At 40.5% G+C, this 25,084-nt stretch overlaps 1 protein-coding gene across 2 annotated transcripts in view; it reads right to left on the reverse strand.

Moving 5' to 3' along the window:
* The window catches only part of LOC146859237 (polypeptide N-acetylgalactosaminyltransferase 17-like), a 1,122,647-nt gene that overhangs the window by 835,866 nt on the left and 261,697 nt on the right, over nucleotides 1-25,084 (reverse strand). For both annotated transcript variants that reach the window (XM_085649922.1, XM_085649923.1), the window contains exon 3: nucleotides 18,334-18,500. In XM_085649922.1, the coding sequence (XP_085506048.1) occupies nucleotides 18,334-18,500 (167 nt within the window). The remainder of the gene's footprint in view (nucleotides 1-18,333; nucleotides 18,501-25,084) is intronic.

Genomic DNA, 25,084 nt, shown 5'->3' on the forward strand with positions numbered 1-25,084 from the left:
CCAAATAGTTGAAAGAGCTGCCTCCGATATGGGCTCTTTTGATGCTGGGAATACAAGCTAGGAAAACCTCAGTTGATCTCAAGTTTTAGGGGAATGGGATGCAATCAAAGGATGCAAATATCTAGGGCCCTTGTGGTTGAGAATTTTGTGGCAATAACACGTGGCTTTGAAGGAAACCCATTCCCTCAAGGGAAGCCAATGCAACTTTGCCAGAGCTGGAGCTGAGAGGTAGCATCTGGGCAGATTTAGTAGTAGCCAAGCTTCCATATTCTGCACACACTGGAGCCTCATTAATCGTGCATGACAGACCCCAAGATACAGGACATTGCAGCAGCCCAGTCTGGACATAATCAAGGACTGGACTACTGTCATCCTGGCTATCTGTGGCAGGAAAACAAGGCTTGTCCTCAGAGTTTTTTAAATGCTGAAGCATTGCCCCTCAAGGCTCGTGTTTTATTATCAAAGATAGCCTTGAGTTAAACCATATGCCTAGATTTTTGGCTTGGGTGTAGGTAAAGTGCCCAGGGAGTCAGGCCACTTGGCAGTTGACCAAATTGAAGGTTACTTACTGAGGATGAGAACCTCAGTCTTCCTGTCATTAAATTTGCGATAGCTGTTGCTCATCTATTCAACAGCCTCTGTCATGCAGGAGCAAAGCATCACCACAGAGTTGGATGCAACTTGAGAAAGGGTGATTATCAACTGCATATCCTTGGCATAGGACACAATCCTGAATCCGTAGCGCTGGCCGATATCGTCCAGTGCTGTGGCTTTAACATCATGTCACACATGTGTATGCGGCTAACCAAATGAAATATGTGAAGAAAATAATAGATATCATGATAAGAAACTGAATGTTAGATATGGGATGCCTGGTTGGCTAAGATATGCACCCAGGCAAAGCAGGGACCACCTGTCTAATCAGAGTAAAGTAGATACACACTAAAGGACAACTTGTGCTCACCCTCTGGTAGCTTGGCACAGATCAGTCAAGCTTATCTAAAAAGGCAATGTGTAAAGTATTTGCGCAACACACAGTAACACAATGAGCACACCACAAAAACACAGGTTTAGAAAAATAGATTATTTATATTCTGAACAAAACAATAAAGAAATCCAATGTTTTAAAGGAATAAATGTAGGCAGTGCTTAGAATCAAGTATCGCTAGAAAGGTTACTTTAGGTCGCACTGGACCAGTGTAAATTCAAAGGGCCCGATTCTCAGAACTAACTTAAGACAAAATCCTAAACTTACTACCATTTTGGTATTCACAGAAGGCACTTACTCATTTTGGTATTCACAGAAGGCAATTACTCATTTCGGTATTGACAGAAGTTAGGAGTCCTAACTTTAGGACTCCTAATTGCCTTCTGTGAGTACCGAAAGTCTTAAAGTTAGGATTTTTCTCAGTTTAGGAGTAGTAAAGTTAGGACTCCTAACTTTAGGATTCCTAAATGCCTTCTGTGAATACCGAAAGTCTTAAAATTAGGATTTTTCTCAGTTTAGTAGTAGTAAAGTTAGGACTCCTAACTTTAAGACTCCTAAATGCCTTCTGTGAATACCTAAAGTCGTAAAGTTAGGATTTTTCTCAGTTTAGGAGTAGTAAAGTTAACTTACTATATTTATATACTTATGATATTCATGATTGTTTGTGGGTAGGTGAGTGAGTGATCAATATGTACTGAGGTAATTCAGTTTTAACTCCATTTTGTATTCTGTCCCCATTTTGTTGCCCTCACTTGGTACCTTGGTAAACCGAATGATTTTGCCCTTTGCACTGCGACGTGTCAAGAAACCTCCTGCCTCTGTTTACGAAACTGATGTCAGGGACTGGCTGAGTCCACTAATCCTCGTCTGTTTTGACTAATCCCTGTCTCGACTATCTGTTGGTTCTCACCATTCTTTCCTGACTTTATCTTATCTTCTGGCCTTCGCTATTCTCTACTTGTATTCTCTTGTTTCACAACTGTCCTCCAAAGCATACAAATGTGTCCTGCCACCTGCAAGTTGAGTTGTGGATACTACCACTGATTAACTTGTGGGGAGGGGTGACAAAAACAGTTGTAAGAGAGATTTATTTGGGTTACTTGATATCTTGTTTTTCAAAGTTTTCTCATTGGTTATATGTTGTTTTCAAACTTTTCTCATTGGTTATATCTTGTTTTCAAACTCTTCTCATTGGCTAACCATGTATGCATTGAGAGTGTTCTTGGTGAATCTATGTGCTATAAAAGATTGTGCGCCACGGAGTAAAGTGGCAGTCTCCTAAGAACATACAGAGTGTACTTCTGGGACAACTGTACTTAGCTGCAGCTAATAAACCTGATCTTCTACGCTCAACAGAGTGTCCTGTTTCTCTGTTCAACAAAGCAGGTGAACTCAGGAGATTAAGGCGTACCCTGCGCCGCCAGGCCCATAAGGCCCTGGTTCTTCAGTACCTAATCAAACAAGTTGTTTCTGGGTCTTAATAGCCTGTTCTCTGATTAACACTTGATATGGTGCACCCAATATTGCACAATAGCTGCTTAGACAACCATGTTGTTTTAGAACTGACTGAGAGTGTGACATTGGGCTTTATGACACTATATCAAGGTGGTTAATAACGACCAAGAGTAATGGCCCATTCACTAATTCGAGCTGCTACCATTCGACGACCTTGACGACGACCTGTAGGTAAATGGGAAGAGGCACTCACAGTTAACTTGAACACACTTATCCACATCTTAATTGAAAACGCCGAACGAAAGATAATCAAACTGCAATCAGACATCTCACAACTAGAGCTAGAAATAAGGGATCTGGATCTCAAACAGGCAACCGAGAAAAACGATACAATCCTGAACGAGCTACTCAGTAGACACCAAAACAAAATCAAAGACGCAATGTTCATCAATGTAAATAGTGGGGTGACTTCACGCAACACCCTACTAACTGTGGAAACCCTAAAGAAACCTGTTCAAGAAAAAAGGGCTAAAAGAAAAGTGGCTCGCAGCTGGATGCTGCACACATTATAATATATACATCAAAAGAAAAAAGTCATCAAAACAAAAGTCCCTTTGGAATGGGTTAAAACATGCTAAGATTCACATTAGAACATCATCATGACAAACGGAACACGTGACTGTTTGACTCGAGCAAGTAGGAGAACACGACCTAGTTCATGCATGAGCGTGCGAGTGACATATGGTGTCAATATTAGTACAAGTAAACTTAGAATTAAATCAAAAGTATAAATGTTCCAATTCATGTAAAACTTACTGTAACCACAAATTACATTTCACTTAAAGAATACTGACCCCTAGCACAAAGGGGTATTATGAGCACCCATGGTTGCGCCACTCCACATAATTAGAAAGTGAACATTGAACTTAAACTAGGTGCCAAATTTGCTCATGTGTTAAAGTAAACAAATGTCAATATCAAAGCGAAGTCATGTCAGCGGTGTGGAGCAGGGAAAGCGGCCGAACAGAGTTTGTGAAAATGGCATGCACGTCATGGAGGTCGGAGGAAAAATAAATAATGGATGTAAGGTTTTACAGGATAAATGCGCTTGTGTGTTTCTAAGGTCGAGAAAGGAGAGATAAAAAAGCCCCGCAATAAGTTGCAAAGCCGCACTAGTGGAGGCCAAGTAGAAGTAGAAAAGTGAAGTGAAAGTGAGATAAAGGCTGGGGAAACTCTCCGATGAACCGGTTAACAGGTAAAAGTATGAGCCGCGGATGGGGCAGTCAAAATTTACGAGTGTCACACGGGCGGGTGAGTCCGTGTCTTGGCGGGGCCTCCAAGGAAGCGTGAGCATCGGTCATTATTAAGTACAGGGAAAAGGAGCCGACAAAACTCCAAAACCACGTGGGTAGGAGTTAGTTAATTACCTGAAAGTGCAGGGTCCAGCCTGTGCTCATCTCGCTGTGGAGAATGGGAGGCCGAGTGTATACAGGAAGTGGTATACATCGGAAAAAGTGCAAAAACGCTGGAGCGCTAACCTTTGTGCGTGCCGGTGAGCACAGGAAGTGGTGTTCAGAATGGGTTACGAATGATTGACAGAATTGGGGTGGAAAGATAATGTGGGAAAGCACTAGAAACTGCTTAACAGCGGATAACATTGGTCATGATTAGAAATACACAAAGATTAACCGACTTCACAGTCTAGTAGTCGGTGGAAATGAAGCGCGTGGTGCCCATGAATATCACTAATTGATAACATATAGTGCATCACATAATAATATAATCTTGGGATTGTTTACTAGCAAAAATGCATGCAATAATTTCTAGCATGTGTATGAGGGTGTAGCATGTATATAACCTGACACATTGATATATTACAGTCAAAATAACAGAAAGGATATTTCGGGTAAAAGGAACCAAAACAAAACCAAGATGACACATGATATTATGAAAACGAGATCAAAAGGAGAGCTAGAAAATCGGTCATAACGTAGTCATGGCAGTGTATAGAATAAAAAGGGTTGAGAGGACTCATAGAGGAAACAGGCAAAATTAATGCGGAGATTCCCTGGAAAAAAAGAAAGAATGTACTGAAAGTGGTTGTCGGTCATGACTAAGCTCATGAATCAGTAGCACCTAACGTTTAATGAAAGTGAGACAACAACAAGATCATGGAGGGGTCTTAAGTGCCCAAGAAGTATTGTAATTCATGGTCAGTGTTCTGGCCATATCTCACAGTGTGTAGGCGCATGATTCAGGTAGCCTCGAGGTGTCTAAGTCTGAGTTCACGATTTTCCCCCTTATGTTAAGTTGGGCAATGTCAATATCAAAAAACGCACAACGCCACATATAGAGCCATTGGGTACCTGGCATCTTGTTGGTGAATGGCTCTGGCATGTTCGCTGATGCGGTCTTTTAGGGCCCTGATGGTGCTGCCAACGTATTGGCTACGGCAGGTGCACTCAAGCACATACACTACAAATTTAGTGCTACAGTTAATGTTCACATTGATCTCATAGTGACGTTTGTGGTAGCTCTTGAATTCCTTGACTCCATTCTGTGCCCATTTGCACACTCCACAGCACCCACATTTGTGAAACCCTTTAGTGTGTGGTGTGAGCCAGGAAGCGGTGTTTGCAGAGTGTGGAACAGTGGGACTCAGTCTATTCCTCAAAGTCCTCCCACGTCTGTATGTAATTAAAGGCTTGGTGGTAATGTTCTCACTCAGTGTTTTGTCAGCTAGTAGGACGTTCCAATGTTTATTGAGGCTCTTTCTGATCACTATGCTGAGGTCATTGTAGTCTATTATCAGCCTAGTCTGTGGGATTCGAGGTGCTTTGCGGGTCTTAGGTCGGAGTGTGTTGTCTCTGTTGGTTTTCTTTATTCTGGTTGTTGCTTTGTTGAGCGTGTCGGGTTTGTAACCTCATTTAGAGAATCTTTAGAGAGTTGTTCATGTCTGACAAGCAGTTAAGGAATTTAGTTTCTTCGCTACAATTCCTTCGTGCTCTCACGAGTTCACCATAAGGGATGGACTCTAGGTGATGTGCAGGGTGGGAGCTGTCTGCATGAAGAATAGCATTGCAAGCGGTCTCTTTACGATATAATCTACTGTGTAGAAAATTGTCTTTGACATAGAGTTCTAAATCTCAGAATGTAATGGGGGATGTGCTGTGGCTGCACGTGAACCTCATGTCCATGTCATTAGAGTTTAGGTGGTCACAAAAGTCATCTATCTCTTCTTGTGTGCCGGACCAGAGGAGAAGACAATCGTCGATATATAGACCCCAGTATACGAAATAATTAGTCCAGTGTGCTCCCTTCTTAACCCATATCCAAATTACCTCTAATGTGCCCATGTAGAGGTTTGCAAAAGAAGGTGAGAACCTTGAGCCCATGGCCACACCTTTGGATTGCTTGTACCATTTCTTATCGTACATGAAACAGTTGTTCTGAAGTATAATGTCCATCATGGCTATTAACATATTTGTGTGCTGCCACAGGGTGGCAGGTCTCATATCTAGATATTTTGTCATGGCCTCTAAGCCTGTATCAGGTTTGATCGAGGTGTACAGAGACACCACATCAAGTGTCGCCATAATCATGCCTGGTTGCCATCGAACGTCACTGAGGATACCAAGATGGGAGATTTTTGACCATAGGGTTGAGAAAAAGGTCAACATATTCCGCCAGTCTTTCTGTCGGTCCCCCTATACCTAACACAATGGGTCTGCCAGGTGGAAAAGTAGATTGTTTGTGAATTTTTGGGAGGGTATATAGCCATGGTGAGATTGGTCTGTCAACTCTCATATAGAGGACCTCATCGTCATCTTATAGTCCTGCAGTGTGCCAGTCACTCAGGTGTTTGTTAATGAGGCTGGTCAAAGCCCCTGTAGGGTTGCTTCCAAGAAGTTCATAGCAAGTAGGATCATTGAGTTGTGATAACATTTCTTTATGATAATCTGTTCTGTCCATTATAATGATGTTGCCACCCTTGTCGGCCTCTCTTATGATTATGTTGTGATCTGAGGTTAGGGCCATGCGTTCGTTTCTTGTGAGATTGTCTCTACTTCTGTGTTTGTGTTTGGCAAGTTTGTTCTCGTGTCTGTCAATGTCTTCTAAGACCAAATTATAGAAAGTGTCCACCGGGTTACCCCCTGGTAGTGTTGGAGTCCATTTGGATTTAACTTTGAGACCACTTGTAATTGACGTGTCAGTTTCAATGTCAAGTTCATGTAGAAGCTGTTCAAGTGTGTAAGGATGATCGTCCAGGTCACTGAGTGTCACGAGCAAGTGAGTATCTTTGTTGTCTTTGATACTTTGTAGAGTCGAGAGGGTGGGATTGTCAGGGCACCTGGTGTTAATGTTGTCTTTGGGGATGCCAGCAAAGTGTTTTCTAATTTTAAGACCTCTAATAAATTTTAAAAGATCAATCTTAGTTCTGCAGAGGTCACCTGTTTCATGAGGATTCAAATTAAGGCCCTTGCTAAGTAGAGACACCATATCCTCAGTTAATGGTTTGGAAGGGAGATTAACCACCTGAACTTCTTCTTGGTGGTCTGTTATTTCCTTGTGTCTTCCGACCTTAATTTTTTCTTGTACTCGTCCTTTGCCGGATCTTTTCCCTCTGCGGATTTTCTTTCCAATGTGCCATGTCTCTGCTGCGTTCTGTTCTCGCGTCTTATAGTTTGGACCTCGCGTAAAAAATTGGAGGTGGTGGCCCCTCTCTGTGGTTCAGATTCACAATCACTTGGGAGGGTGTTGATTGATGAGGAGCTTGAGGAAATAGATGATGTGTCAACTCTCTCTGGTTTGTCACTGTGTTTTGTGGTGTGGACTAGTTGGTCGTACTTTCTAGCAAATGCAAAGACATGCCCTTCTTTGTAATCAGCCTCGTCTCTTTTTAATTGTCTGCTTTTCCTGTCTTTGATTTTGTTTTGGTGTCTACTGAGTACCTCGTTCAGGATTGTATCATTTTTCTCGGTTGCCTGTTTGAGATCCATATCCCTTATTTCTAGCTCTAGTTGTGAGATGTCTGATTGCAGTTTGATTACCTTTCGTTCGGCGTTTTCAATTAAGATGTGGATAAGTGTGTTCGAGTTAACTGTGAGTGCCTCTTCCCATTTACCTACAGGTCATCGTTGGTGCTGAAGTGGATATTTTTGAAAAAGTAGTTAGCTCTAAAGTACAAAAACTCCTCACCTACCTGAGTATAATTTGGATTATTCTGAATATCAAGCTTTCAAACAACTGGCGAATAACTCTGAGGTGACCATTAAGCCTGCCGATAAGGGAGGAGGCATTGTGGTGCTTGATGGTTCCACATATAAACAACAAATTCAGGCCATTCTTAATATCCCTGAACATTACACCAAGTCCAGGTCATACCCGGAGCAAAGAATTAAAGCAGACATCTTAGATATAACCCAAAGAGCTCTTGACAGAGGTTCCCTATGTGTACAAGAATTTAACTATTTAAACCCAGAATTTCATTGAATACCCATTTTATATGGGGTCCCTAAAATGCACAAGAACCCCCCTCTTCCTCCCTTCAGACCCATACTATCCACTATTGGATCACTCACTGAGCCCCTATCTAAATACTTAGATATCTTTCTTCAACCTCTGGCATCCAACCTTCGAGGATATATTAAAGATACGGGACATCTCATTAGTGAAATCGAGGGTACCTATTTCAACAACCATACTGATTTTCTTGTCTCCATGGACCTTGAAGCCCTATACACTAATATTCCACTAATAGGAGCTTTGGAAGCAGTTAAACAAACCCTGACCAACAATAATAGCCCAGGTGATCGGTTATTTTTGTTGGAATGTTTGGCCATTGTTTTAAAAGAAAACTACTTCGAATTTGATGGGGAAGTCTTTAAACAGATACAAGGAGTCAGCATGGGCGCAGCATGTGCACCCAATATGGCCAATATCTACATGGGAGAATTTGAAGCCAAGTTCATATTCAACGAGATAGCCCCATTCAGTGAAAATATCTTAAGATGGCATCGATTTATCGATGCAGAAAAAATAGGGGACAAACTAGCGCACCCTTTTGTCGCACAGCTCTGTGGGAACCTTCCCTCATGTTAAACACTTGTTGTAAAATTATCCATTTTCTCAATATTAGAACCATCTTAAACTTAAATATTATTCAATGCGTTATTCCATTGCTCTTCCGAACTTCATAAATCACTGCAGAGACAGCGAGATCCAATCCTGTTTCTTTATTTCATTTTTTTCATATGTCCACTGAGTGCTCATAGGCATTTCACAGTAACACGTTAAAACAAATATCAAGATGATATCTTGCAGCAAAGATGACTCATTACTTATGCCCAATGCATTTCGAGCCTCACGGGCTCTTCATCAGGGGTCTCTGTAAAAAAAAGGCACATCTCAGCTATCCATTCACTGCTAACAAACAATATAAAACCAAACAAAACATTCCTGTGTGGTTCCATCTACCCTCGTTCCCCCTCACCTTCTATCTCTAATGTATTGAAGCCAAGTGCTCCCAAAACCAAACACATCCCTGTCCCTCCCTCTCTCTCTCCTGACTACAACGTGTGCTACTCAAAAAAAATTAAACCAACATATTGTGCAACCCTGAAAACTAATGACATTATTTAATCTCCCACTTCAACTCAAAATCCACCCTCACTTAAGGCAACTAAGCTTGTCTCCCATGATTGTTAGATTTATCTTACATACCTAATGCGAGTCTCCTTCTGCAGCCTAACCTCTTCATACTCCTCTCTCTTCCTGATTATGTTATCCATCTTTGTTAGCAGTCAACCGTTGAATTATAAAGCTGAAACCTCCCCCGCGTACATCCAATCAGATGCGAGTCCTCTCAGACCAAGCCTCATAACCCATAACACCTGAAGCTATACTGGATGACCTAACATAAACTACAAATCCCATAATGCCCTCCCTAGACACGTGGCTAACCCAAAATCAAACCTTTATTAACAGAAACCCACCCTGCGAGTTTGATAAGCAATAAATATTTCACAAAAAACATCAAATGCGTACGAAAAAAATCACTTGTTCTAACAACCGTAGTGCTACAATTGGAAAAAGAAGAAGAAAATGAAATATAAATCCTGCGTCAACATTCCAATGCATCCACTGCTGTGATGCTCTTTTTATAATAGATGTAATCATCTCTTCATGAAATCCACTTCCTGCTTCGACGCTGTCTCTTTAGTGATTGAAATTCTAATGTCATTGAAGTGCTTTTGTGTTCCGTTTTATCAATGGGGTGCAAACCAAATCGGGACGGTACATTTCTCAGAAATACAAGTACTTGGTAGGAATGCACACCTTCCCTTGTTTTTGTTCTTTTTGTTGCCCTTTATCCAAACAATTCACATTTCTAAGTGCGCGCAGACAATTACTGTGAACCGCCCCTGGTCACAGTTATGCTGAAGCAGAAAAAATAGGGGACAAACTAGCGCACCCTTTTGTCGCACAGCTCTGTGGGATCCTTCCCTCATGTTAAATACTTGTTGTAAAATTATCCATTTTCTCAATATCAGAACCATCTTAAACTTAAACATTATTCAATGCGTTATTCCATTGCTCTTCCGAACTTCATAAATCACTGCAGAGACAGCGAGATCCAATCCTGTTTCTTTATTTCATTTTTTTCATATGTCCACTGAGTGCTCATAGGCATTTCACAGTAACACGTTAAAACAAATATCAAGATGATATCTTGCAGCAAAGATGACTCATTACTTATGCCCAATGCATTTCGAGCCTCACGGGCTCTTCATCAGGGGTCTCTGTAAAAAAAAGGCACATCTCAGCTATCCATTCACTGCTAACAAACAATATAAAACCAAACAAAACATTCCTGTGTGGTTCCATCTACCCTCGTTCCCCCTCACCTTCTATCTCTAATGTATTGAAGCCAAGTGCTCCCAAAACCAAACTCATCCCTGTCCCTCCCTCTCTCTCTCCTGACTACAACGTGTGCTACTCAAAAAAAATTAAACCAACATATTGTGCAACCCTGAAAACTAATGACATTATTTAATCTCCCACTTCAACTCAAAATCCACCCTCACTTAAGGCAACTAAGCTTGTCTTCCATGATTGTTAGATTTATCTTACATACCTAATGCGAGTCTCCTTCTGCAGCCTAACCTCTTCATACTCCTCTCTCTTCCTGATTATGTTATCCATCTTTGTTAGCAGTCAACCGTTGAATTATAAAGCTGAAACCTCCCCCGCGTATATCCAATCAGATGCGATTCCTCTCAGGCCAAGCCTCATAACCCATAACACCTGAAGCTATACTGGATGACCTAACATAAACTACAAATCCCATAATGCCCTCCCTAGACACGTGGCAAACCCAAAATCCACCCTTTATTAACAGAAACCCACCCTGCGAGTTTGATAAGCAATAAATATTTCACAAAAAACATCAAATGCGTACGAAAAAAATCACTTGTTCTAACAACCGTAGTGCTACAATTGGAAAAAGAAGAAGAAAATGAAATATAAATCCTGCGTCAACATTCCAATGCATCCACTGCTGTGATGCTCTTTTTATAATAGATGTAATCATCTCTTCATGAAATCCACTTCCTGCTTCGACGCTGTCTCTTTAGTGATTGAAATTCTAATGTCATTGAAGTGCTTTTGTGTTCCGTTTTATCAATGGGGTGCAAACCAAATCGGGACGGTACATTTCTCAGAAATACAAGTACTTGGTAGGAATGCACACCTTCCCTTGTTTTTGTTCTTTTTGTTGCCCTTTATCCAAACAATTCACATTTCTAAGTGCCCGCAGACAATTACTGTGAACCGCCCCTGGTCACAGTTATGCTGAAGCAGAAAAAATAGGGGACAAACTAGCGCACCCTTTTGTCGCACAGCTCTGTGGGATCCTTCCCTCATGTTAAACACTTGTTGTAAAATTATCCATTTTCTCAATATCAGAACCATCTTAAACTTAAACATTATTCAATGCGTTATTTTATTGCTCTTCCGAACTTCATAAATCACTGCAGAGACAGCGAGATCCAATCCTGTTTCTTTATTTCATTTTTTTCATATGTCCACTGAGTGCTCATAGGCATTTCACAGTAACACTTTAAAACAAAGATCAAGATGATATCTTGCAGCAAAGATGACTCATTACTTATGCCCAATGCATTTATCGATGACATCTTTTTCATCTGGAGAGGTCCTGAAGAACAATTAGAGGAATTTATCCTGTGGATCAATCTCTGCGATGTTCATGTCAAATTCAGTCCTAATATTAGTAAGTCCAAAATCGAATTCTTAGACATCTGGATACAAATTGTTGATGAGAAGATTGAGGTCAGTCTTTATACTAAGCCCACAGCCAAGAATACTCTTCTCCAATACTCTAGTTACCATCCCCATAGTCAAAAGGACAACATCCGTTCAGCCAATTTCTGCGTTTACGCAGGAACTGTACCACCATACAGAATTACGATCTACATGCTGAAGAACTTAAACAAAAATTTGCTAATAGAGGCTATCCGTTCAAATTGATTAAGGATGCCTAAAAAAGAGCAAAATACTACAACAGAACAGTATTGTTGCAGAATAAAGAAACTAAAACTGAAGACAAATTGGTTTGTGTTACCACCCATTCTAATATTGACCACAAGATTAGGCAAATCATCAACAGCGAATGGCACATTCTAAACTCCGATCACTGCAAAAAGACTCTTCCTAAACCCATCTTTGCGTTTCGACGCAATAAAAACCTGAGAAATTCGTTGGTCTAATCTAAAGTATCTGTTACCAATTCCTTTGTCCAGAAATCCATCACTGGTACCAGACCCATTAGTGGTACGCACAAATATGGCTGTTGCCATGCATGTCAGTTTGCCATTGTAACGAATGAATTAATTTGGGACAAACAAACTTTTACATTCAAAGATATGACCAATTGTCGTACTCAACAGGTGGTCTATCTTATCCTTTGTCTGTGTGGCAAAGGTTATGTAGGAGAAACCAGTAGAGTATTTTGTGTCCGATTCAGCGAACATAAATCAGCCGTTTCTAACAAACGCTCTGGGGCTCCACTAGTTTCGCATTGGATCGAAAAGCAACACTCCATCTCTGATCTTCGTTGGCTAATTTTGGAACATGTTTATCCCCCCAATAATGGCAATATTGATGCTCAAAGACGCAAGAGGGAAGTGTTTTGGATATATGTCCTCCAGACACAGGAAAAAGGTTTGAATGAACATCTCCCTTGGGAAAATGCTATGATTTAGGTTTCCCCCCCCCTGGTCTGTTTAGTTATCTGGAGGCTTTAGCTGCACCCTCCTTGGAATAATGCCATCTTCCTGCCCTGTTTAGTTCGCTGGAGAGATATGAGGTCATTGTCCTTTTTTCTCTTGGGTACCTAGTGCAGTATTGATCTGTGTTTTACTTTATGCGTTATCCATCTTTCTTGAAGTTTGTTTCCTTATTTTATCAATGGGATATATAAATATATACATTCCTCGGTACAGATTTTTTTCTGTTAACTTGGTGATTACTTGCTAGGCCCACTTGAATAGGGCATCAGGGTCGCTCTTGTCGCATTTGTAGTTCCTTAGGATAGTTTTCACCTCGGGTCGCTACAAATATTTCTCTTAACTAGATTACCTGTTTTTAATACGGAGATCTTCCTTGAAAATAGTGTGTTGAGGGAATTTTGGTCCTTCCTTTACCTCCATGATCTATCTACAACTTTATTGGACTTTCATTGTCCTTTCATAATTTCCATGATACTCTTGAATGGCTTCCTGGATACTCCATATAAGGAAGACGCCAGACACACTTCCGTTTATCGCCAAGAGCGGGATGCTGCGGACTCCGGAGGTTGATTTCTTGGATCTCTCGGTAAGGCGAACGTCTGCTCGAGTATCTATTCTAATTACTCTGTAACTGTAACTGTTGGTGTTAGTTTTCTCGGGTAACATCTGTTATTTTGTGCCTCTGTAGAAATTATAAATGATGTCTACCTCTTAAATACGCGTGGACGATTTATACATACGGACTTAAATACTGGGAATCGCTCGAACAATAATCTGCCCAGACATATAGTGTGTCACCTGTAAGTGAACTTGAGGCTATTGGTTTGTAATTTTATTTAAAACCATGCTATTCTTGTTATAATATGGTCTACTTCATATTTTTTAGGCAACATTGGTAGCGTGGTACCTGATATCTATATCCTGTTATAATTCTACGGGTCCGTACAGCTCTACATAGGCTTATTGTTGGCCATTATCAACTCCTGGCCCAGATACTTATGTTACCATTTTGTCATCTTAGTTTGGTAAGTTTTGGGTTTGGACTATATAAGGTAAGGGCCACCTAATACAAACTATTGTCTGTTACACCTACGGTCACCAAGACAGTTCTCTAGAGCGAATTATCGCCCTAACCAACCCCGTATATCTATTACGCCCCATGTTTAACCGAAGGGGGACATTCATTCAGATATGGATGATGCTACTTTTGTACAAGATACATTTTCCGTATGTAATTAGTGCACCATTTGAGGTTTTATGTTTTCTTTATCCCTGGTGCAATCAAGTTATTTTACACAGGATAGTCAGTAGTTACGACTCTAGGCGCGCTCTATTTTCCTATGATATATTCATAAAGTTGAGAACCTTGCCCATTAAAAATATAAAAATATAAACCACAGGAGTTGTAGTTCATCATGTTGTTTTTCTTATTTGTCATTGTCATCTATTAATTCCTGATTCCTTTTTAGTTTTTTCCAAAAAAACAAATACACCAACTGAAGTCATCTTATGTCTGGTGCTTCCATTTAAAGCCCTCCTTCCAAGTATGTGTATATTCATTATGCCTTCTAATCTAGGTGATTGTATTCTGTTTTCTTCTTACTTTCTTTGATTCACATATTTTCGGTTCATTCTTTTTCTTTTCGGTGTCACTGGTTCACTGGTTATAATTAGCCTTCTCTCTTGGTACTAGCTCTCAGCCTCATAATATTAAATTTATATCAAATATACTTATCTTGGTTTTTGTACCCACAGACCAACGGTTGTCAATATTGAATTTGTACAAGTACCCTCACCACATGACGTTGGACATGAAGTTAGGTCCTGTAGTTGTTGCAGTTTGAAAGACCGATTGAATAAGCCCTGAAGAAGGAGCCTGTATAAGATATATAGGATCTCCGAAACGCGCGTTGGCGCTGGTCTTGTGTATAATTCTATGTCTTATTGTTATGTATATTCTCCTGTTTTTAAAACATTTTTCTCTTCTTTGTAAATTTTGTTGTTTATTGCCTTAGTTTTTGTATTGTATTTTGTTTAGGTGTTATTTATTCATGTCATTATGGTGTGGGTTGTTGAAGATAAGTTGTATCTGTGTCTCATTATTGTGATGTAATATGTATTGTATGTATTAATATACAGTTTAAAATATACATGTATATGTTTTCCCAAAAAAATGAAAAAATAACTAAATAAATGAAGTGACCTATTTTTGTACACCGTTGACTGTGGGTTCTGCCTTATCATATGGACATAGTGCCTAATATCGAAATAGATAGGTGTAGGAAGCTCTGTTGTGTTTTACTGTATACGTGTGCCCAGGACTTGTTTTGTGATTGTATTGTCTTTTAGCTCATAACTTATACAGGGGTTTTGGGTCTTCCCCAGACCTGGTGCACCGTGAAGCATTTGTTCTTTGTTCCCTTAGTACACTGCACTGTTAACCTGCTTGAGCGCCACTGACCTGCTCCTTCAAAAACCCTTTGCAGAGACTACAAGTTGATATAATGTATTGTAGAGAATAAAATGGACATACGCATGCGTTATAGTGATTATGTTATATATATATATTGTGATATAGTCATTCTTGATGAGAAAGTTGCAAATAATAACTGAGCATCTCTTGGACTTCATTTAACTTGCCAGACTGCAAGTCACCAATTCTGTACTTACAGATCGCTTGGGACCCTATCTATTTATTTCCAGATTAAATCGCAAGTGACCGCCAACTACTGGTAATTTACTTTGCCCTTCATCACACGTCACCCTCTGACTGCAAAGATATCAGTGTCAGATACCATTTTAAAGGTTACATTTACATTGGCATGAGAAATCCCGAGGCTTAATAGCCAGTAGGGCGAAACACATGTTAGCTGATCTTTAATTTTTTATTTTTTTGTTAAACAAACTTTATTAGTTTTCACAGGCATTACATGGGGGCATTATGGCATCACAATGTTGAGCAATGTCATAAGCGTTAGCCAGTTCAGATTGCAATTAACACCACAACTGTTTAGCTGATCCTTAATGTAAAGAAATTTTGTGAGCATGTCAAACAGAAGAATAAAGAAATACTTTTTCTCCATGGTAACTTGTGTTGCAGGACATTAATGTAACTAATTTAACAATATTTACTCATTGAAATGTAAACTCAATAACTATGCACGTCAGCAATATTCATATAAATGTTATTGCATATAAAAGGTCCGTACTTCTGAATGTGTATGGTGGAAATATGACGTTAACGTACCTGTTTTTGACAAGCACTTGCACATAAATTTGCAGAGTTTGGACAGAGTAGTGATCATTTGCACTGCCATAATATTACCATGCAATTTCCAGTTGCAGACACTTATCACTTCTCCACATTTGCACATACCGAGGTCTTGATTTTCACTGGCATTTCATTAGATTTCCTGCCACATATCAACCCCCACCCCAAAAAAAAAGAAATTTCGGGCAATATACAACATGAATGAGTGCATGAATCCACATCGACACAAATCTCTGCTTTAGTACAAACATTTTGGAAATGTTAAAAGCTGCTTAGCATCAGCTTATCATACTACATAAAACAAACACCTTTCTCCTTGATAGTCTTTAAAATAGCCATCCTATCTCAACCCTGACACCACTATATAGTGTACTGTTTGCTCTCTCCTGACTGATCAATGAACTAAGGAAGTTTGGCAAACTCTTAGATTTCTTCTGTTACACACAAGGGATCTGGAAGTCCCTCCCCATCCACATGTGGCAAGTTGTATCCCTTCTCAAGTACTGGATAAACCTGAAGACTCATTTCCTCAACCAACACCCCAGCCCTGGGTATTGCTTCCAGTATGATGGAACCATGCTAAAGAAACATCCTTTACCAAACTCAGTAAAGGATCTGCCCCACCCGCCATCCTCTGTTTGTGCTAATCCTGCAGAACCTCGCAGACAGGACCGGACTGGGAACCAAAACCGGCTATGGCAAAGTGCTTGGCGGGTCCCCTCCTTCCTCCCCGGGGCTTGGGGGTGCCGCCGAGCTCTTTGCCAGGGCCGGTTTTCGGCTGATTTTGTTACAGGGCCGATTTTGCAGCTAGGCCCAAAACCGTCCCCCACCCGTGCGGTGCACCGGGGGATTGCCCGGTGCCCGCTACGGCCAGTCTGGCCCTGCTCGCAGACAATCACCTATTATATCATATACTATACCTATCATATACTATATCTGGAGCAATCATCTACAATATGGTTAATTCTCTATTCTCTTATTGTGGTTCCTGAATCACATTTGCAGAGTATTTAATCAGGAACAGATCTACTTTATTAGGATTCTTATTCTTACCTGCTTAATTTTGAGAATGTCATCAATCTTATCAAAGTTACCAAGTTCGAAATGTTTTAAAATAAGTCTCTTAAAGGGTATGTAGACAGAGGTGTACAACTTTTACATTACACAAGTACAGTTTTGCATATTTTCCACTTTTTGGAACACCCTTAGAGTCATATGTACAAAAGCATTTTTGTGGTCAGAGTCCGGCCGTTTCTGAGCACAAAAATGCTTAGTATGTGAATTAATGTTTGAAAGGGGCGTGTTTATAATGTACCTTCCTAATACTAATTTGCAGTTGGTATTACATTAATTTTTTAGCGACAACTCAGAGAAGGAGGTAACAGTTCGTAAATGGAAAGGAACTCCCATGGGACACGTTCCCCTTTGTTGATACCAATACCTTTTAAGAGCAGGCAGTGGTCTTACAGACCATTGCCTACTCTTAAAAAGTGAAATTTAAATGTTTAATTTTTTTAACACATCCTGTTTTCTTTAAAGAATAAAAAAACTATAGCTTCATTAAAAAGCAGTCACAGACATACTGGTCTGCGGGCCCCGGAAGGCTACCATGCCTGTAATGGCTGTAATTAATAATGGGTTTCAAATTGCAACCTACCTCATTAATATTCATGAGGTAGGTCCATTAGGCATCGCTAAATGAAACTCAATGCATTTCATAAATTAGGAATAGCAATTTCCTAAACTTTGTTATTCCTAACATTTGTACATATGGCCCTAAGTCTCCAGCATTTTCCAATTTTACTCCATCAACTTCATTGCTTAGGCTTTCCTTGCAAACTAGCAACATTTACTTGTGAGTGCCAATATTTACTAAGTAGTATTTGGTATTAAGATAGATGTGCTGTTTTCTCAAATGCCAACCTCAACACTGTTTTCTTCGCAAATTTGATGCTGCATAATTAGTGATCTTGTTTCTAGCAATAACATAAAATGGGCACAAAAATCCTCATTTTAATGAGAAACCCACATGCAGAAAACATTGTCACCTAAAGGTAGTAATCTTTGTATTTATGAGAACTTTGTGAGAAAAATATTTGCAGCTTCAAATGCACACAGTAATACTCCTAGGTGGATTTTGGCACCTATGTCCAAGCCATACTAAAACTGAAAAATTGCTTGCTACCTCATACAAATAGCATTTATGGAGTTCCCTCAGAGAGAGATGTCACATCAACCTTCCTGGAAAATTAGGTAATAGTACAAACATCCTCCAATTAGTGGCTTTTAGGAAGTTATATTTGGTGTACCTTCATCACTGTTGTCATCCACCAGGATGATCTCTTTCAAAAGATGGGCCGGCGTGTGATTCACTGCACTGTGGACAGACCGCAGGATCACTGACAGGGCTTCATTCACAAAAATGAAAATCAGAGAAATCTGGGGGAGGACTTTAGGATATTTCAGATCTTTACACCTAGAAGAAGAAATTGAAATAAAGCAGGTAAGATTTAGAAGGAAAATGCAACGCACAATGACAGTACAAATTCATTATGTAATTAATTTCTGTATTGATCTTAAAATATTTCTAAAATGTTCACACTTCAGGTAGCATTTAAGAGGTTCACAAAAAATAATGACATATTAACAAACACTTTGTTTCAGAGAATATGCTTAACAGTAAAAAAAATGTTATAGAAACTAACACATCATCCACCTGTAAGGATATGTACATTCTTACTAAAATCTTACATCACAAACTCTACTGAGTGTGCTAATTAAACAATATGTTCTCAAAAGCTTGACAAAATAATAGTAAGCATTTCATCACCTGCAAAAGCATACTGTATTATTGATCTGCGTATGTCAACAGGTTTGTGAGTGGAAATCATTAGTGGCATGGTAAATTTTGGGAGATACTACTCACCAGGAATAAATCGTACTCTGTGATACCATGTTATATGCTTTGGTATACCCCTACCATTGTCATTGCCATAGTAATTGAGGAGAGTGTTATCTCCCAGGAAGATACCATACCACACTGCTACTCATCAGTTCCTAAATGTGCACTAATATTGTAACAACATTTGGATGCGGTCAGAAGATGCTGGGGCACATAAGTCACACTATTCTATAAAATTGCAGGAATAAGGCAGTTCTCAATTGATGCATTTTTCAAGTACTCAGATTCCAGTGATACCACAATGACAGCTAAGATCCCAATTCGCCAAACAGAGCTTAGAAAACGTCAAATCTTCAGTTATTCATGAAATATTCCTAGAGCATTGCTAGAATTCCACAATAGTCATATATTTCCAGGAACACTCTTACTGTTAAAATGTGCAGATTTTGTACTTTGTGAAATACCTGCCCGGATACATAACACGTATTGGTTTTTATAATTTTCCCTGCAGGGAAATATGTTCATATATTAACCTCTTCCATGCTCATGACGGCTCCCGGCCGTCATGATTCACTGTGGGCGTGTGCTGATGACGGCCGGGAGCCATCATGACCACGCCCGCGATTGGAATGTTCAGCACGCTGCGGCGGAATTTGCGCCGCAGCGAAGAGGTTAAGGAACACCTTCTCCTACACTCATGTTAAGTATGGGTTACTCCCTTTATTATACCAAAATGGAAAAGAGCTTACTCCTGCCTTTCACAAGAAACTATCTACAATTGGCATATGAATACTTAAAGTTATCTTTTTGTATGTATTCGGTGCATTTCCCAGACTCTATGCCACCCTATTCCTTTCTCCAATGGTATATTTTGTGGCAGCCCAAATCTCTTTTGTCGTAGCTCTCCTATTCATTGAGAGATCAGACAGAGCTATTAGATGGTGGTATTCTTTTAAGTAAGCATAGGTGGGCAGGAAAGGCATCTACAAAGGCTACAATGGGGGTGAGTGGTAGCCATACTGCTTGAAAAAGTGGGAACATTATGCACCGCTTTACTTCTGTTTCCAGTAGTAGCTATGCAGATATAGGATGAGCCCTCATTCATAAATATGTGGATCATCTCTTTTGAATTTTATATATAGCAGAACACTATAATGAATTAATTATCATCCCCTTTCACAATAAACAACTGTAAATAAAGAATGTGCTTACAATGTACCAATAACATAATGCTTCAAGTCCAAATAGAATCATATGGAGAAGTAACTTAAATGTAAACTACCACACTTTTCAAAAAGTAAAGGCGGGATCAGAAGGGAAATAGGTGGGTTGTAGAGGGAGTGACAAGGAAGAGGGAGAAAAGAGAAAATAAATATTGAGGGTATGTGGTTGAAATAGAGAAGAGGAAAGTGGGTTTAAGTTGGGTCTAAGAGGAATGTGAAGAACTAACATTGGGAGCTGATGGTGGAGAAAGTAAGAAGATGAGTAGAAAATGGTAAAGGTCTAAAATGCATCCTAGAAACATCACACATCTAGATATAGTTTGGAAACAAGAGTACTTCTTTTTCATTACATTGAAGACAATTCACGCACCTCATATCTTTGAGAGGGGAGTTCTGTAAGTGGGGATGTTCATGAAAATGATTGTGTGGTCTCCACATGGGATTTTAACTTTCTAATTTGAAGTTTTAGCAGGTCCTTAGTTCTTAGATTAGAGCAATAGACTTTAATACAAGTAGACAGGGGGAACAACCTTTACAACGCAACTTTTACAACGCACTACACTTACAACGCATTTTTTACAACGCAACATCCATTACAACGCATGCCATTACATCGCAGGACACTACAACGCATTTTTAAAAACTACCTTTACAACGCATTCCATTACATCGCATACTACCTTTACAACCCATACCATTACAACGCATAATATTATATTAAAACCCCTACACTATCCAACACTTACCCTACTGTTGCACCCCCTGGAGTTAGAATAGTAATTTTTACCCCTATACTATCCAACACTTACCCTACTGTTGCACCCCCTGGAGTTAGAATAGTAATTTTTACCCCTATACTATCCAACACTTACCCTACTGTTGCACCCCCTGGAGTTAGAATAGTAATTTTTACCCCTATACTATCCAACACTTTCCCTACTGTTGCACCCCCTGGAGTTAGAATAGTAATTTTTACCCCTATACTATCCAACACTTACCCTACTGTTGCACCCCCTGGAGTTAGAATAGTAATTTTTACCCCTATACTATCCAACACTTTCCCTATTGTTGCACCCCCTGGAGTTAGAATAGTAATTTTTACCCCTATACTATCCAACACTTGCCCTACTGTTGCACCCCCTGGAGTTAGAATAGTAATTTTTACCCCTATACTATCCAACACTTACCCTACTGTTGCACCCCCTGGAGTAAGAATAGTAATTTTTACCCCTATACTATCCAACACTTACCCTACTGTTGCACCCCCTGGAGTTAGAATAGTAATTTTTACCCCTATACTATCCTACACTTGCCCTACTGTTGCACCCCCTGGAGTTAGAATAGTATTTTTTACCCCTATACTATCCAACACTTACCCTACTGTTGCACCCCCTGGAGTAAGATTAGTAATTTTTACCCCTATACTATCCGATACTTACCTTAAATGCAATGTAATATTATGCGTTGTAAAGGTAGTATGCGATGTAATGAAATGCGTTGTAAAGGTAGTTTTTAAAAATGCGTTGTAGTGTCCTGCGATGTAATGGCATGCGTTGTAATGGATGTTGCGTTGTAAAAAATGCGTTGTAAGTGCATGCGTTGTAAAAGTGTGCGTTGTAACGACGTACATCCAATAGACAGATGTGATTTCATGATATGGGTTTCCATTTTCTTAGAGAGTGTAGAGTGGATGTTACAGTTTTTCTGTATCAGCTATGTAGGAAAATGCCCCATTTTGTGGTTGCTCCCACATTTTACTAGATTTTACTCGCCACACAGGGAAACTCCTATCCAGTACCAGGTGCATGTTTATTGACCCCTAAACCATGTAAGCAAGGGCTGTACTTCTAATTAGCATACTAAACTTGCTTGAAAGTCTCTAGTATACAGTTCAAAGTGTACCTAGGGCATGTACGTTAACCCGGTAGGTGTGGGTGATTTATTGCGCGGGCGGGGCCGCATCGGCCAACGGACGTGCGCAGCACTACCGAGGTTGTGCTTGCGACGGCCATTGGTCGACGCACGCACGCGAGGGTTTAAATGTTTATTGCGTCGTCACTACAGTGACAGTGCAAAACATTACTGCAGGTCTATTACTGTAACCTGTCTGTGTGGTTTTAAATCTGCAAATTCGACCAGTGAGAATAAAACCTTCTGACAGGCCTAAACCCTCCAAAATATTAATACGTCTCCCCATTGTAGGAATTAATGTCCAATAAGGCAGGGTGCAGGGTATTTAAAGGTAGGGCATTTAAAAGTTTGATATAAAACATGTCCTTACAGTGACAGTCCCCCAAAAGCTATTGTCACTATAGCAAGGTTAGCTGTTTCATCAGAAAACATTGGGATATTAAGTTACAATTAAATACTATCATCTCCACTTAGGAAACCTCTACAAAATTAATTCTTGGATTTTTAAAAATATATATTACAAACTCAATTCACTGATAAAGTTGGATTTGTAATAAATATTTTGCCAATGGTACTTTTGTCTGTCAAAGGACCTTTAGGCGGGTCCATAAGCTCACAGTCGCACGCATTGTATATAGATATTATTGCTCAACTACAGCAGTAGACATTTTATACAAACTAGGTGTGCAGGAGGAAAACCCCATTTTACTCACTTTTGAAAATATACTATGTACATGCCTAAAGCCTCAAGAAGCCCATTTGCACAAGTTTCCAACTGTCACCAAGGTGCTAAATAGCTCTTTGATCAGGTGTAAATTTGCTCTCAGTGCGGAGACAAAGGCCTTGGCAGCTGCGGCCTGTACAGGTAAGAGTGGTGGCCTGCTGGTGGGGGGTGGGGATTTCGAGAGATGACCTCAAGGGAGAATTAAATAAATAATTAATTTTCTCTAGTGGTCGCCTCTCGAAATCCCCCCCAGCCTGCCCCACCACCCCACTGCTCTTACCTGCAGTGGCTGGGCCTTGTGTGTAGGAAGGTGTTCTGTCCATCTGACAGGATGACTATCTGGGCAGTGCCCAGGAACCTCATTAAATTTAAAGAGGCTTACCCTGTCACAGGCTAACACATGGGCCTGCCCTCTCATGTGTCCCCAAACCAGCCTGACACCAGGCCCTGTGGAAGAATTAGCTGTGCATGACCATAGAGCATGGATTGCTCATTCCCCTGACAACACCTTTAGGGTGGGTACAACAGATTTGCACAGGAGAGAAAATGTGCTGTCATGTTGGACGTACGTAGAGAGCATGACCGTAGGATTGTTCGCCATAGGGCACACAGGATCTGCTCCAAACGTGGGTAATGTTACTCCTAGGAACCTTTTCCCTATTGCTTGGGGATGGGTCAGGAGTCACAACACCAACAGGCTAGTGTCAGGCATAAATGTGGCACCCTGGGCACCCTCTTCAAAACACCACTTTACCTGTGGGAGACAGAACAAGGATTGCACCTCTTGTTGAGACCTGTGAGTAGAACTGATAGGCTATACCTGCTCCACGTGTGCCCAAGACAAAGAAATGGACTTCAAGGGTTAGTTGTCTGACCTCCTGTTAAGCCACAAGGACACACAACCTTCTTGAAGAGGCCAGCTCAACTAGACCTTCCCTGGTTTCTGTTGGTGGATTTTGCTGGCGTGAGTCCTGGCCCCCAAGTGCTTTTCCTAAAGTCCTGGATCTCTTGGCGGGTGTCAGAGTGTACTTCTCCTGCTTAACCCTAAAACTTGGGACTTAGAATCTTTTTACCAGCTTTTGCTTGGAGAACCATCAAGGAGCCAGTACCAATCAGTCAGCTGATCCTCCAAGGGTGAATTGCTGCTGGGCTTGACTTTATGTAGCTTCCACTATGTTCTTCTCTTGACGTTGGAATCCATTGATGCTGAGACCTTCTCTATTGGAAGGCTCAACATTAATTGTGCCTTCATCAATGGAGACACGATCGAGGCAGGGGAGTTCCGGGGTGCAAAAAATTGAGCTACACTCATTCGAAGTTTTTCCCGCTTAAACCAACAGTTTTGCCAAGTGATCATCCAAAGCCAGAATCCATTGACATAGAGCTCCTGCTTGCAACACCAGCCCAACAGCCTGTTTCACTTAAGGATGTGGATGCCAGGATATAACTTTTCTATTGGACAAACCTGGTACCCAACAGGTACTCTATTGCCGTCAGCCTAAACTTGCTCCTCAGTGCCAGTCTAGCATGACCAGTTGCATGCTGTTGGCACTTTGTGCTTTTTGGCACTATTTTTATTTAAAACTTAGAAAATTCATATCTCCAGTTACCCTAATTGGATGTTTATGAATTTGGTGTAATATTGTTCACTAAATTACTCTCAATGTTTTATAAATTGGAGTGGGATTTTGATTGTGTTGCGTTTTTACCTTTTTAACAGTTTTGGTACTTCTAAATGCTTTGACACATTTTCTTAGGTTAAGCCTTTCTGAACTGTGCCATAGCTACCAGGGGTTGAGCTCAGATTTCCAATACCGAAACCTTTACTGCAACTAACAAGAAGATGAAACTCACAGCTAGGCTTGCCCCTCGAATCAGGATGGCACCAAACCCAGCGGGGTGAAGGAACTAATCAAAACTGGTTCAGGAGATGGACAAAGACTAGCCCTTCACCCACAAGCTGGCAGTGGGCATACAAATGGACCCCAAAGAACTCTCTTTGTAATATCCTGGGCCTGTAGAGTATCAGAGGGACAGCCCTGATGTTTGAAAAATTCAGGACCCAAGAAGTGACTTCATGGGCCAGTTTCTGACCTCCTGTTTGAGCTACAGGGGCACATCAAGCTTCCAGAGACCTTTCCTTGCAGCTTTCCATTGTCAACTAAACCTGCCCTGGATCTTGCTGCTTATCTCCGTTGGAGTGATTCCTAACCCCCAAGAGGTGCCCCGCGGTGCCCTCTGGTCCTAGACCCTCAGTTGATTTCAAATGTACTCCTCCTGTCCCCACACTGCAAGATCTA

Source organism: Triturus cristatus, chromosome 3_2, assembly GCF_964204655.1.
Source record: "Triturus cristatus chromosome 3_2, aTriCri1.1, whole genome shotgun sequence".
Lineage (NCBI taxonomy): Eukaryota > Metazoa > Chordata > Amphibia > Caudata > Salamandridae > Triturus > Triturus cristatus.